Raw genomic sequence first — 15,169 nt, forward strand, 5'->3', positions numbered from 1 at the left:
AATATTCATGTAGCAACACTTTAAGTTCAAGCTTTTTACCGCATCAAGTTCATGCATGTATTAATTTTGTATACAATTATTGTATACAAGAATAATACTTATGGTCAGACTATGATATAAGGTGAAACATAAATTTTTATATATAATTAAAAGCTTCTTAATCACATGCATATTTTTATATTATATCATTACCATATTATCGAAGAATAAAAGAAAAACTAGGGTATATTTCTGCATGAAATATCTCTTACATTATTTGGCATTAAATGTTGCAATATGACTTTGTTGTGCTGCAAAAAATGGCGCAAGTATGACGTTTTATATGATACCGTGTATCTAACCATTATGATGCGTTATCACCTTATCAATATGTTATATAACGGACCCCACTACTAGATGAACATATATAAAAGGAGGCGGGCAATACAGCAGCCGACAGTTGCACATCGACGTGCTTCGATGTGCTAAGTCGCGATGATCGCGTTGTGAAGTTAGCTTTAATAACATCATACAGGTTTCATACTCGTATTATTCAACAAGTTGCGCACAGTGTTGTATACGAGTTTACTTCCACCACACAAGCAATTATCAACATGATACATGTAATAATCTTGTCGGTGATAGCGGGCGCTCTGGGCCTTTATTACTTTTTCTTCAAGAAGACGAACCTCTTCAAGCAGCATGGAATACCACACAACAAGCCGCTTCCCATAATTGGAAACGTGGAATCATTTTTTTTTCGCCGTCAGTCAATAACGGAATTTGCCAAAATGATGTACGACGTAGATTCTGATGCCAAGTACGTCGGCATGTATGACTTCACCAAGCCAATGATAGTGCTTCGTGACCCAGAGCTTATTAAACTCATCACGTTAAAGCATTTTGACACGTTTATGGATCATCGCGACTTCATTGATGAAACGCAGGATATCCTATTCGGCAAGAGCCTCTTCTCCCTTCGCGGAGACAGGTGGCGACAAGTTCGAGCTTTACTGACCCCAGCTTTCACGTCCAGCAAGATGAAGAGTATGTTCAAATTAATGTCGGAGTGCGGTGCCGAATTCGGCACTTACCTAGCGCAAACGCCGCCGGAAAAGAGAGCGATGGAAATGAAGGAAGTTTTCAGCAGATACACCGTTGACGTAATCGCTACTTGCGCCTTCGGCGTTAGTGTTGATTCGATGAGGAATCCAAACAACGATTTCTATGTATACGGCAGAGAAGTAGCCAAGTTCGACACCGCCATGTTTATAAAATTCTATATATACAACACTATGCCTTGGTTAGCACGAATATTGAAATTGAAATTTGTCCGCGACCAAGTAAAGAATTTCTTTCACGATCTCGTCGAAACCACCATAAGGACTAGAGATGAGAAGGGTATCGTCCGACCGGATATGTTGCAGTTGCTGATGGAGAACAGGGGCAAAGAGGGTAAACCAGATTTGACTATCGACGATATGATATCGCAGGCGTTTGTCTTCTTCTTCGGCGGTTTCGATAGCACTTCGGCCGCGATGTGCTTCGCCGCTCACGAGATCGCGATAAACTCCGACGTACAAGAGACACTTCAAAATGAGATCGACAATGTTTTGGAGGAAACAAACGGGCAAGCACCTTACGACGCCATCAATAATATGGAATACCTGGACGCTGTGGTCAACGAGACTCTCAGGATGTATCCGGTTGCTATAATGACGGACAGAGTGTGCTTGAACGATTTTGAACTGCCACCGGCTTTGCCAGGGGCGAAACCCTATATAATTAAAAAAGGAGATGGCTTATGGATATCTATGGTTGGGCTTCATCACGATCCCAAGTACTTCGAAGAGCCGAAGAAGTTCGATCCGGACAGATTTCTGGGAGAGCGGAAGAAAAATAGCCTCAACTGTGGCGCATACCTTCCTTTCGGTTTGGGTCCCAGAATGTGTATCGGCAACAGATTCTCATTGTTAGAGACGAAAGCGCTGCTCTTTCACTTATTGGCACGGTGCAACTTAAGGCCTTGCGAAAAGACATCAGTACCGATCAAATTTGCTAAAGATGGCTTTAATATGAAGGCTGAAGGTGGTTTCTGGCTGAACGTGTCCCCACGAGAAAATATACATCATACTATTGCGAGAAGCACTACTAATGAGAAGACATGACACCTGTAAGAAAATATTCTTGATTTTATCGGATTTAAAAAGTTTATAAACAGGAAAATTGTTGCTGTTTGTTATGCTATTTTATTAACCGTTACATTGAATAAAAGCAAAAGAGGTAAAGTAACTTCGAGCTAAATTTTAAAAAATGCGCATACAATTTTAAGACGCGAAAATGTAGCATTCGAAATTAATAGTTTAAGTAGAGTAAAAGAAATAAGCGGCATTCAAGTTCTAACGATATTAAAATAGTATACTATTGTAAAGAGAATTATATATATATATATATTGAATATTTATGTTTCAGATGATACCAACATAAAATGCAAAATGAAGCTGAAACAAGGCATTTTATTCTTGACTCTTCGATGAAGAATGTTTCTAATGTACTTTTATCGTTATAAATTTAAACAAGTGAAAGGATAAAGTTTTGATTATCGCAATCATAAATATATAAATTCAATACGTTGTATTTAAAATAAAGTTATATATATGTATGTATAGATACACATACATTTTATGTACAGTGTGTGCGTGTGTGTGTGTATATGTAGATCTGCGCGTGTAAGATTTTTATTATTTATATGCAAATATATGCAAAAGTTCGTATGATTTTAAAACCATCTTCCTTCCTTCTCGATCTTTTCCACATTATCAAAGAATAAAAGAAAAACTGGAAAATTTCTGTATGAAATATCTTGTTATATTTTTTGGTATTAAATGTTGCAATATGAGTTTGTTGTGTTGCAAAAAATGATGCAAGTATGAAGTTTTATATGATACCGTGTATCTAACCATTATGATGTGTTATCAATATACGTTATATAATGGACCCCCACTACTCGATGACCATATAAAAGGAGGCGGGCAATAAAGCAGCTGACAGTTGCACATCGACGTGCTTCGACGTGCTATGTCGTGTTGACTGCGGTGCAAAGTTCGCTTCAATAACATCATACAAATATTCCTATTCGTATTATTCAACAAGTTGTGCACATTGTTTTATACGAGTTTACTTCCACACAAGCAATTATCAACAACATGATATATGCAATAATCTTGTCAGTAATAGCGGGCGCTTTGGGCCTCCACTTTTTCTTCAAGAAGATGAGTCTCTTCAAGGAGCATGGAATACCACACATCAAGCCGCTTCCCATAGTTGGTAACATGGGATCATTCTTCTTTCGCCGTCAGTCATTAACTGAATTTGCCAAAATGATGTACGAGGTAAATCCTGATGCCAAGTACATCGGCATGTATGACTTCTCCAACCCAATTATAGTGCTTCGTGACCCAGAGCTTATTAAACTCATCACGTTAAAGCATTTTGACACGTTCATGGATCATCGCAGCTTCATTGATGAAACTCAGGATATCCTATTCGGCAAGAGCCTCTTCTCCCTTCGCGGAGACAGATGGCGTCAAGTTCGAGCTTTACTGAGCCCAGCTTTCACGTCCAGTAAGATGAAGAGTATGTTCAAATTAATGTCGGAGTGCGGTGCTGACTTCGGCACTTACCTAGCGCAAACGCCGCCGGAAAAGAGAGCGATGGAAATGAAGGAAGTTTTCAGCAGATACACCGTTGACGTAATCGCTACTTGCGCCTTCGGCGTTAGTGTTGATTCGATGAGGAATCCAAACAACGATTTCTATGTATACGGCAGAGAAGCGGCCAACTTCGACACCATCATGTTTATAAAATTCTTTATATACAACACTATGCCTTGGGTAGCACGAATACTGAAAATGAACTTTGTCCGCGACCAAGTAAAGAATTTCTTTCACGATCTCGTCGAAACCACCATAAGGACTAGAGATGAGAAGGGTATCGTCCGACCGGATATGTTGCAGTTGATGATGGAGAGCAGGGGCAAAGAGGGTAAACCAGATTTGACTATCGACGATATGATGTCACAGGCGTTTGTCTTCTTCTTCGGCGGTTTCGATAGCACTTCGGCCGCGATGTGCTTCGCCGCTCACGAGATCGCGATAAACTCCGACGTACAAGAGAAACTCCAAAACGAGATCGACAATGTTTTGGAGGAAACAAACGGGCAAGCACCTTACGACGCCATCAATAATATGGAATACCTGGACGCTGTGGTCAACGAGACTCTCAGGATGTATCCGGTTGCTGTAGTGACGGACAGGTTGTGCTTGAATGATTTTGAACTGCCACCGGCTTTGCCGGGTGCGAAACCCTTTACTATGAAAAAAGGACATGGCCTATGGATACCTATGTATGGGCTTCAGCACGATCCCAAGTACTTCGAAGAGCCGGAGAAGTTCGATCCGGACAGATTTCTGGGAGAGCGGAAGAAAAATAGCCTCAACTGCAGCGCATACCTTCCTTTTGGTTCGGGTCCCAGAATGTGTATCGGTAACAGATTCGCATTGTTAGAGACGAAAGCGCTGCTCTTTCACTTATTGGCGCGTTGCAGCTTGAAACCTTGCGAAAAGACATCAGTACCGATCAAGTTTGCGAAAGATGGCTTTAATATGAGTGCTGAAGGTGGTTTCTGGCTCAACGTGTCGCCACGGGAAAATATACATTATACTATTTCGAGGAACGCTACTAATGAGAAGACATGCGACCTATAAGGAAATTTTATTGATTTTGTCGAATTTAAAAAGTTTATAAACAAGAAAATTATTGCTGTTTGTTATGCTATTGTATTAATCGATATAATGTTACATTGATTAAAATTAAAGTAAGTTCTAGCTAAATTTTAAGGTATCGCGCGCACACAATTGCAAGACGTGAAAATTTAATATTCGAAATTAATTGTTTCTGATTGTGTAAAATGAAGAAGCGATATTAAAATTGTTACGATAGTAAAAGATTAAAACTATTGTCAACAAAACTATGCATATTTTGAATGTTATTCATGTTTCAGATGATATCAAACACAACAAATGCAAAATGAGGCATGTTATTCTTGACTTTCCGGTGAAGAATGTTTTCGATAAACCTGTATCATTATAAATTTAAACAAGGAGAAGAATAAAATGTTCATCATCACAATCATATTAATGATTGTGATCATCAACTTTATATTAATACATGTAAGCGCAAAATATTATATCTGAAGTTAATTAAATTTAAGATAGAACTATTATATTATACGTATTCTTAAAAAATTAATTAAAATGAGTCATTATGTTTTATATATATATGCGAGACTGTTAATAGTTTTAATATATTTTACGTTTTTAAATAATTTTCTGACATATAAATTTTTAAATAGTAATACTTCTCAGGTTCAAACTGTTTGATGCATAAAGTTCATGCATACAATTTCGTGTAGCATTTCATATAGCATTATGTATTATAGCCTAAGAAAAACACTTACGTTAAGACTATAATGTATATAATGTTGCAATATATTTTTTTAATTAAAAGCATCTTAATTGCACGTATATTGTCATCTTATCATATCAGTGATATTATCACTATATTATCACATTACCAAAGAATGAAAGATAAAGCTGGATATATTTATTGTGTCTAAAGTATCTCGTCATATCTGTTTGTATTCAATGTTGCGATATCACTTCGTTGAAAAATGACGCAAATGCGACGCTGTACTTGAAATCCCGTGCAAAACTGTTATGATGTGTTATCAATATGCGTTAGATAACGAACCCCCACCACCCATTGAGCACGTATAAAAAGGTGGCTGGGAATAGAGTAGTTCACAGTTGCACGTCGACGTTGTTAAGTCACGTAGATATTCGCTTTATAGCTGTACTTAATAACGCCATATAGATATTCAAATTCGTATTATTCAACAAGCTGCACCTTGCCCTTTTACACGAATCCACTTCCGTCACGCAAGCAAGTTTATTAGCATGATACACGCAGTCATCTTGTCGGTGATAGCCGGCGCTCTAGGCCTCTATTACTTTCTTCTTAAAGACTTGAGTTTCTTCAAGAAACATGGGATACCGTGCAAAACACCGATTCCCTATCTGGGTAACATGGGACCGGTACTCTTTCGTCGACAATCCATGAGTGAGCTTGTCAAATCGACATATGACATATTGGGTCATTAAGTATGAAACTTTATAAATGTAAAAGCGCCATCTTTAACATTTGTTACCTCAAATTTGGCGCCAGACGTCAGTTGATATCTATCACACTAACCTAACCTGATTTAGGTTAGTGTGATAGATGTATGTTCGCTCTTCAAATGTCATATTTGTTTGTTCAAATATCTTCATTGGTTTTATTGGTGGATTCTTTTTTATAGAACTATGGAAAAGTCCAAAATTCGTGTGATTTATGAATATGAGTTCCGCCATGGAACCATAGTGTCGGAGACAGCTCGTAATATCAACGCTGTATTTGGTGAAGATTCAACTACTAAAGCAACGGTGGGCAATTGGTTCAAAAACTTCAGAGATGGAGATTTCAGCCTCGCTAATGAGCCACGTGGAAGACAAAAGACGAAGGTGGATAATGATCACTTGAGAGCCGTAGTAGAGTCCGATCCATCTCAAAGTACACGTGAATTGGCATCGATATTCAATGTTTCTATACCCACCATATTGTTCATTTAGCTGCAATTGGTAAGATAAAGAAGTTGGACAAATGGGTCCCGCACGAATTGACCGATGCGCAGCAGGTGCAACGTCTAGAGGCTTCCCTTTCTTTGCTTTCCCGTCACAAAAATGAATCTTTTTTTAATCGAATTGTGACCTGCGATGAAAAGTGGATACTCTACGACAATCGTAAACGCTCACATCAGTGGTTGATGAACCACCGAGACATCACGCGAAACCCAACATTACACAGAAGAAGCTTATGGTGACTGTTTGGTGGTCCAGGTCAGGTGTTATCTACTACAACTTTATGAAACCTGGTACATCGATAACGGCTGAAGTATATTGCAAGCAACTGGACGAAATGATGCAACAACTTGCTATTAAACAACCGAAATTGGTCAATCGGTCAATGCCAATCCTGTTGCATGATAATGCTCGACCGCACACTGCACGACTGACCGTGGCAAAGCTACGGGAGTTGGAATTGGAAACTCTCCGTCATCCACCATATTCACCAGATCTATCACCTACCGACTATCACTTCTTCCGGAATTTGGACAACTTGTTGGTGGGAAAATTGTTCAATTCTCAACAGGCAGTCGAAACAGCCTTCCGCGACTTCATCGATTCCCGTACTCCTGGCTTCTATAGTAGAGGCATAGACCAACTACCACTAAAATGGCAGAAGTGTGTAGATAACATGGGCGCATACTTCGATTGAAAATAAATCATGTCCATGTGCCAAAAACTGCAAAAGTTTATGTTCTATTTGTAAAGTTTCATACTTAATGACCCAATACATCCTGACGCCAAGTACGTCGGCGTGTATGAGTTGACGACTCCGCGTGTAGTAATCCGTGATCCTGAGCTTATTAAATCCATCACGTTGAAGCACTTTGATATGTTCATGGATCACAACAGCTTCATCAATGAGAATCAAGACTCACTTTTCGGGAAGAACATTATCGTCCTACGTGGAGAACGATGGCGCGAGGTGCGATCTATATTGAGCCCAGCCTTCACGTCCAGCAAGATAAAAGGCATGTTCAAGCTGATGTCGGATTACAGTGTCAACTTTGTCAATTATCTGGCGCAACTACCTGCGGAGAAGAAGACGATGGAAATGAAAGAGATCTTCGTCAGGTACACCAATGACGTAATTGCCTCTTGCGCCTTCGGCGTCAATGTTGATTCTATGAGAAATCCAGAGAACACATTCTACGCGTATGGCAGAGAGGCGATCGTTGTTAACTATGTTCTTCTCGTGAAAGCCTATATATTTAGAAACTTGCCTTGGTTGGCACGAATGCTTCGACTGAGACTGTTTCCTGAAAAAGTTGCAATTTTCTTCCGAGATCTCGTGCAGAGCACTATAAAACTCAGAGAGGAGAAAGGTATTACTCGACCAGACATGATGCAGCTTATGATGGAAAGTAGAAACAAGAACGGCAAGACAGTTCTAACTCTCGATGATATGGTATCGCAGGCGTTCATATTTTTCTTTGGAGGCTTCGAAAATCCTTCGACGTTGATGTGCTTCATCGCTCATGAGATCGCGGTTCACCCCAACGTACACGAGAGACTTCGAAATGAAATCGATGAAGTTTTGGAAGCTACCAATGGACAAGCATCTTACGAAGCAATCGACAGCATGGAGTACCTGAATGCTGTGATCAACGAGACTCTCAGGATGTATCCGGTTGGTTCAATGTTAGACAGATTATGCGTGAAAGACTTCAAGCTACCGCCAACATTGCCGGATTCGAAACCGTTTACTATAAGAAAAGGACAAAGCTTGTGGATACCGGTCTCTGGGCTTCATCACGATCCTAAATACTTCGAAGAGCCAGAAAAATTCGATCCCGAACGATTTCTCGGAGAGCGTAAGAAGATTAGTCTCAACTGCGGTGCGTATCTTCCTTTCGGTTTAGGTCCTAGAATGTGCCTCGGCAGCAGATTCGCGTTGATGGAAATGAAGATTTTGTTCTTTCATCTGTTGGCACGTTGCGACTTGAAGCCTAATGAAAAGATGTCGTTACCTCTCACACTCGCCAAGGACGGCTTCAGTATGAAAGCTGAAGGCGGTTTTTGGCTGGACATAACATCAAGAAAGAGTTTGCATCGCACTATCGTAACATAAATGAGACATGTGAATCTTAAAAAATTGTTTTAATCAGATTTAATTGGATCTTCAAAATTCAAAACCAAAGTCGATGTTTACCGTTATTTTGTTCTTAGTGTATGGAATAAGAATAAATAAAAGATAAAATATAGGGTGTCTGACACAAGGCGAAAAACCTCTCGCCCACAGGTAGGTCTCGTCAAACTGAATTAAAAAGTCCTGTACCATTTTGCAAACAACCACGTACAATTTCGAGTAATTAAGTAAAGTTCGCTAATTCAGCGGACGCGAGGGAAGAATGAATGAATAACGTAAAAAACGGCTAGCCGCGCGCGCGACGCGAGCGTATTTCTTAGACGTGGTTGTTTGCAAAATGGTACAGGAATTTTTAATTCAGTTTGACGAAATCTACCTATGGGCGAGAGGTTTTTCGCCTTATGTCAGACACCCTGTATATACTAGTATAATTTCTAGTATGTTACTTCTGGAGTCGCAATTTTTAAAATTTGGTCTCGTGTCATCTCTTACCAATTCATGTTCTTCTGTGACAAATTTGACTTTTCGGCCGAGAAATCGAACTACCGACGACGAAAATTTTTCAGGAGAGTCTTTCGGCATGTATGATGTACGCGATTATTTAAGATTTTAAAAGATCGATTTTATCATTTCAACCTTAATGTAATCGAAAAGTATTGGGCCGTCCGGAAAGTTCGTGCCAATTTTTAATAGATGGCGTTGGAACATGTCTGAATATATCAATGTTATTGAAAACATACGATTTATATACATATGCTTAAAGGTGACATTTCAACGCATCTTTAGGAAAAAAGTTGTTTCAGATCAATTGATTCGTGTCAGTTTTGTACTCTTTTGAAGATGGAAGAAAACAAAGAACATTTTAGACACTTGATGCTTTTCTATTACCGGAAAGGCAAAAATGCCTCACAAGCAACAAATTCGATATGTTCTGTTTACGGAGAAGGCGCTTTAGCTGAAGGAACCTTACGTAAGTGGTTCGCTAAGTTTAAAGCTGGTGATTTTAACCTTAAAGACCAAGAACGCTCGGGCAGACCCTCTACTACTGATGATGACCAAATCAAGACACTGATCGAGAATAACCCGCGCTACACGACACGCGAATTAGCAGAGATACTGAAAATATCGAAAACCACTGTCCACGATCATGTAGTGAAGCTTGGTTACGTAAGTCGCTATGGTGTATGGATTCCGCATAATTTGGCCGAAAAAATTTAATGGATCGCATTTCCATCTGCGACTTGCTGTATAAGCGCAACGCAAACGTACCATTTTTGAAGCAATTAGTGACGGGTGACGAAAAATGGATCATTTACAACAATGTAGAACGAAAAAGATCCTGGGGTAAGCGAAATGAACCAGCATTAACCACTCCGAAAGCCGGCCTTCGTCCAAAAAAAGTCATGCTCTGTGTCTGGTGGGATTGGAAAGGAATCCTATATTATGAGCTCCTACCACACAACCAAACGATAAATGCAGATAAGTACTGCTCGCAACTGGACGAATTAAAGACAGCGATTCAGGAAAAACGTCCAGAATTAGCCAATAGGAAGGGTGTCGTGTTCCATCAGGACAATGCCAGACCTCGTGTTTCTTTGACTACCCGACAAAAATTGTTGGAGTTTAGCTGGGATGTGCCACCTCACCCACCGTATTCACCAGACATTGCACCTTCAGACTTTCACTTATTTAGGTCTTTGCAAAATTCTCTTAGCGGCAAGAACTTCGACTCTTTGATCGACATAAAAAACCACCTTGAGGAGTTTTTCGCCGAGAAACCTAAGAAGTTCTGGGAGAATGGAATCTTCCAGTTGCGTGAAAGATGGACAAAGGTTGTGAAACAAAACGGTGCATACATAAGTCAATAAATATTGATCGACATAAAAAAATGTTGCCTTTGAATTTTCCTTCAAAATCGGCACGAACTTTCCGGACGACCCAATATATTGGGTTGTCCGGAAAGTTCGTGCCGATTTTTAATAGATGGCGTTGGAACATGTCTGAATATATCAATGTTATTGAAAACATACGATTTATATACATATGCTTAAAGGTGACATTTCAACGCATCTTTAGGAAAAAAGTTGTTTCAGATCAATTGATTCGTGTCAGTTTTGTACTCTTTTGAGGATGGAAGAAAACAAAGAACATTTTAGACACTTGATGCTTTTCTATTACCGGAAAGGCAAAAATGCCTCACAAGCAACAAATTCGATATGTTCTGTTTACGGAGAAGGCGCTTTAGCTGAAGGAACCTTACGTAAGTGGTTCGCTAAGTTTAAAGCTGGTGATTTTAACCTTAAAGACCAAGAACGCTCGGGCAGACCCTCTACTACTGATGATGACCAAATCAAGACACTGATCGAGAATAACCCGCGCTACACGACACGCGAATTAGCAGAGATACTGAAAATATCGAAAACCACTGTCCACGATCATGTAGTGAAGCTTGGTTACGTAAGTCGCTATGGTGTATGGATTCCGCATAATTTGGCCGAAAAAATTTAATGGATCGCATTTCCATCTGCGACTTGCTGTATAAGCGCAACGCAAACGTACCATTTTTGAAGCAATTAGTGACGGGTGACGAAAAATGGATCATTTACAACAATGTAGAACGAAAAAGATCCTGGGGTAAGCGAAATGAACCAGCATTAACCACTCCGAAAGCCGGCCTTCGTCCAAAAAAAGTCATGCTCTGTGTCTGGTGGGATTGGAAAGGAATCCTATATTATGAGCTCCTACCACACAACCAAACGATAAATGCAGATAAGTACTGCTCGCAACTGGACGAATTAAAGACAGCGATTCAGGAAAAACGTCCAGAATTAGCCAATAGGAAGGGTGTCGTGTTCCATCAGGACAATGCCAGACCTCATGTTTCTTTGACTACCCGACAAAAATTGTTGGAGTTTAGCTGGGATGTGCCACCTCACCCACCGTATTCACCAGACATTGCACCTTCAGACTTTCACTTATTTAGGTCTTTGCAAAATTCTCTTAGCGGCAAGAACTTCGACTCTTTGATCGACATAAAAAACCACCTTGAGGAGTTTTTCGCCGAGAAACCTAAGAAGTTCTGGGAGAATGGAATCTTCCAGTTGCGTGAAAGATGGACAAAGGTTGTGAAACAAAACGGTGCATACATAAGTCAATAAATATTGATCGACATAAAAAAATGTTGCCTTTGAATTTTCCTTCAAAATCGGCACGAACTTTCCGGACGACCCAATAATTATGAAATTAGAGAATTGTTTCAAATATCAAATGGTCTGTTTTCCAATGTTCGGGTTAGCTCAACGGTCTCAGGATTCGGGCAACGAAGTGATTTGAAATAGGTCGAATGAAACTTTCAGAGTTTTAAGTCAGAAATAAAATAATAATTTATTATAAAAAGAATAATATACAGATACTATAGTGTACATGCGCGTGAGTATGCACGGAGATGAGGCTTCAGAAGCATAGGTGCAGATCACAAGCAATGTACTAATGCAACCGGACAGTACAATGTAAATTAACAAAATAAATTAATTAACTCAAAAAAATCGATTTTATATTTCATTGCCAAAATCAATTTTACATTTCATTGTAACTGCCATGAGAAAGCAGATCCGCTAGCAACGACGATGACGTAGCAGGCGCCGGTAGTCGGAGTTCCATGTGCGTGAGGCCTGCGAGAGACCACCTCTCACGTTGACCAGGAGGGATCTGCATTGGTTGCACGTTCTCGCGCAGTTGCACGGCCGGATAACAGCCGTATAATGTATTCGGTGTATGTACGTGATTGGGCGCTTCCAGAGACACGATACGAGTGAATGCCACTTTAATGAGCGGCCTGGACTGTCAACTCTCCCGGCGGTCGCGGTACTTCCAAAGGAATCGCGCGCGTGACCCTTGACATGGGCAGAGACCGGCTTTTATTAAATAAGACGTTTGCGTGACACGCGCCGCCGCTATTGAACCAACCTGGACACTGTTGCGTTTTGGCCCGCCCGACATCATTAGACGCCGGCTGGTCTTCGCTGCTGCGGCCGCAGGAAACGTCCTTGTAATTTAGATAATTACTGGACGCCCGAAGAGCATCAATGGCTCTGTTGAGCCTTGTGCTTAATGCATTAAATTAATGCATAATGTACGATCTCAAGGTAAGGCAACCGATTTCCGTGTTTATACTTCACAAACTAGTCGAGGTACTTATGTAAATAGCAACCTTCTTTAAAGGCACTTTGAGCAATCAAATAAGGAGTCCACGTGATAGAGAGAAAGTTGCCAGTTATTAGTCTCGTTACGTATCTATTTCTCACATCCTGTTGACGAAATGCACTTCGGAAGTTCAAACGAAACTTGCTATATAATGAGCGGTTTGGTAACGTCGATCACTCCGTTGGTGGGAACGACTGTTTTCAGTTTTCCGAGGTGTGTGCCCGAGCGAGGAAACATCCTGACTCGATAAAAGTACCCCTTCTAATCTAATCCACTTACCGCCAGTGGGAAGGGATCACGCGCTGGAGGAGAGCCGGGAATTGATGAAGTAGGGATCATAAGGGTGGCTCGAAGCGATGCATTGTCTCGCTACGCGAAGAAATTGAACTGAGGGTGAACGGCGAAAACACTCTTACAATTATTTCTCGAGTTCTCCTCGTTTACCCACGCCGCATTGCATCGAGTGACTATGACTGGGACTACTGCAAATTCAAAGGCTTCCGACAATGTATCTTACGCGAAACTGTAACAATTTAATTAAAATTTGAAGATATAACATACAGTGAAACCGTCACCGCAAGCCGTTGTGAATATCTTTTTGCCAATTACTGCCGCAGTGAGCCACCGGACTCGTCACTGCAACAACTTCACCGCGGTAGCTTCACTCTATTTTCCGTTGCAAATGCGTCATTGTTGCAAGAAAATAGTACGCACGTGACGTCGCAAAACGACTCCTGTCGACAAGGAGTTACTCAGGAAGGCAGTTCTTGCGGTGAAAAAAGATAAACTTGAGATTCAAGTAGCCGCAAAATAATTCGCAGTCCCGAGAACGTTGAATGACTGACTGAAAAATAATAATGATGAAATAGCACACATGGAAGATGTGGTCGTACGATATCATGGAGGCTTATCGGTGAGTAATGTAAATTAATGTAAAGTAAATGTAATGTAAATTTGAAAATTTGTAAACGCATACACTCTACTCAGCGAAGTTCATATTCATGTAACGTCTTAATTTCAAATGCATGTTATGAACATAAAGTGACACTTTGATGGAATATTTACATTGTAACAACAATGTACTGTGGGCTATCTGCGTAAGAAACTCGGTTCAGCCTTTGAGTTCGCCATAAAATTGAATTTGAAGATACCAGCATCGTGAGAAGCCACTCGCACGGCCGGTGAAGATTGGTCAACTAGATTTCTCAAACGACTTCGAATATATCCATATGCAAACTAGAAGCCACAAATTTAGCACATGTCACCAGTTTCAATCGACAAATGTAGAAAGGTTCCTGGCGCTGCTAAAATTTGTGATAAATATCATTTTCCGACTTACTGCATACCTATGGAATTTGGATGAGATGGGAATAACAGCGTTCAAACACCGAACAGAGTCATCGGACGTTACGAAATAAAACAAATCGAACGAGTGACATCTGCGGAGCGAGTAACCATCGTAACTTTAGTGATGGCGATGAAACGACTGGGCATTCTGCACCTCTTTTTTCCATTTTTCTTTGTAAAAATGTCAAGAGACATTTCCTTAATAGCGGACCACCAGGTGCACAGGTACACTGAATCCAAGTGGTTAGACGAACGCATTTGTCAAATTTTTACAGTTCTGCCAGTCCCATGCGCGTGCTTTCGTCCCGCTTTACTAATACTTAACAATCACGAATCATATTTGTACATCGCTGGTCTCGACTATTGTAAAGCGAATGGAATAATTGTCCTAACATGCCGCCGCTTTGTTCTGTTTTCTATTAGCGAAGAGGGAGGGAGAGTCCTTACAAATAAAATAAAAATACATTTAATTCTTTTTAATGATATGTACTGCATTCGATAAAAAATAATAATTAATAATAAAAAGCAGTAATATATAGAAGTATCTCAAAGTGTATTTCAAGATAGCTAATTCAAGATTTTTATTATCTTTCTTCTTATGTATTGCTACTGGTCGTTGCTTGTCGGTGATGAATTGTTCTAGCCTTGACGTACGACAAATTAGACGTGATCGAGTTGATCGACTTGAGGCAACAAGCAATTATTGAGTTGATGAAACATTGATATAAACTAATTGGAAAAAGTATTCTTAAGAACAAAACAAGACGCA

General features: G+C 40.1%; 3 protein-coding genes across 3 annotated transcripts; all 3 read left to right on the forward strand.

Annotated features, from left to right (window-relative positions):
* The first annotated feature begins 384 nt into the window (after nucleotides 1–384).
* On the forward strand, nucleotides 385–2,652 carry LOC109610840 (cytochrome P450 9e2-like). Its single transcript, XM_026974711.1, has 2 exons — nucleotides 385–2,152; nucleotides 2,452–2,652. Exon 1 carries the CDS (start codon nucleotides 594–596, stop codon nucleotides 2,145–2,147), a length of 1,554 nt encoding a protein of 517 aa, XP_026830512.1. The 5' UTR covers nucleotides 385–593; the 3' UTR covers nucleotides 2,148–2,152; nucleotides 2,452–2,652.
* Nucleotides 2,653–2,741: 89 nt separating this feature from the next.
* On the forward strand, nucleotides 2,742–5,008 carry LOC105277286 (cytochrome P450 9e2-like). The gene has a single exon (XM_011335539.3). The coding sequence runs from the start codon at nucleotides 3,186–3,188 to the stop codon at nucleotides 4,743–4,745; it is 1,560 nt and encodes a 519-aa protein (XP_011333841.2). The 5' UTR covers nucleotides 2,742–3,185; the 3' UTR covers nucleotides 4,746–5,008.
* Nucleotides 5,009–5,314: 306 nt separating this feature from the next.
* On the forward strand, nucleotides 5,315–8,990 carry LOC105277289 (cytochrome P450 9e2). The gene is made up of 2 exons (XM_020030981.2): nucleotides 5,315–6,189; nucleotides 7,493–8,990. Exons 1-2 carry the CDS (start codon nucleotides 5,997–5,999, stop codon nucleotides 8,830–8,832), a joined length of 1,533 nt encoding a protein of 510 aa, XP_019886540.1. The 5' UTR covers nucleotides 5,315–5,996; the 3' UTR covers nucleotides 8,833–8,990.
* The last annotated feature ends 6,179 nt before the right edge of the window (nucleotides 8,991–15,169 follow it).

The sequence above is a fragment of the Ooceraea biroi genome, chromosome 13 (genome assembly GCF_003672135.1).
Source record: "Ooceraea biroi isolate clonal line C1 chromosome 13, Obir_v5.4, whole genome shotgun sequence".
NCBI lineage: Eukaryota > Metazoa > Arthropoda > Insecta > Hymenoptera > Formicidae > Ooceraea > Ooceraea biroi.

Coding starts and splice junctions, on each gene's coding strand:
- LOC109610840 (XM_026974711.1), top strand. CDS start 594: ATGATACATGTAATAATCTTGTCGGTGATAGCGGGCGCTCTGGGCCTT.
- LOC105277286 (XM_011335539.3), top strand. CDS start 3,186: ATGATATATGCAATAATCTTGTCAGTAATAGCGGGCGCTTTGGGCCTC.
- LOC105277289 (XM_020030981.2), top strand. CDS start 5,997: ATGATACACGCAGTCATCTTGTCGGTGATAGCCGGCGCTCTAGGCCTC. Junction 6,190..7,492: donor CAAATCGACATATGACATAT/TGGGTCATTAAG, acceptor ATGACCCAATAC/ATCCTGACGCCAAGTACGTC.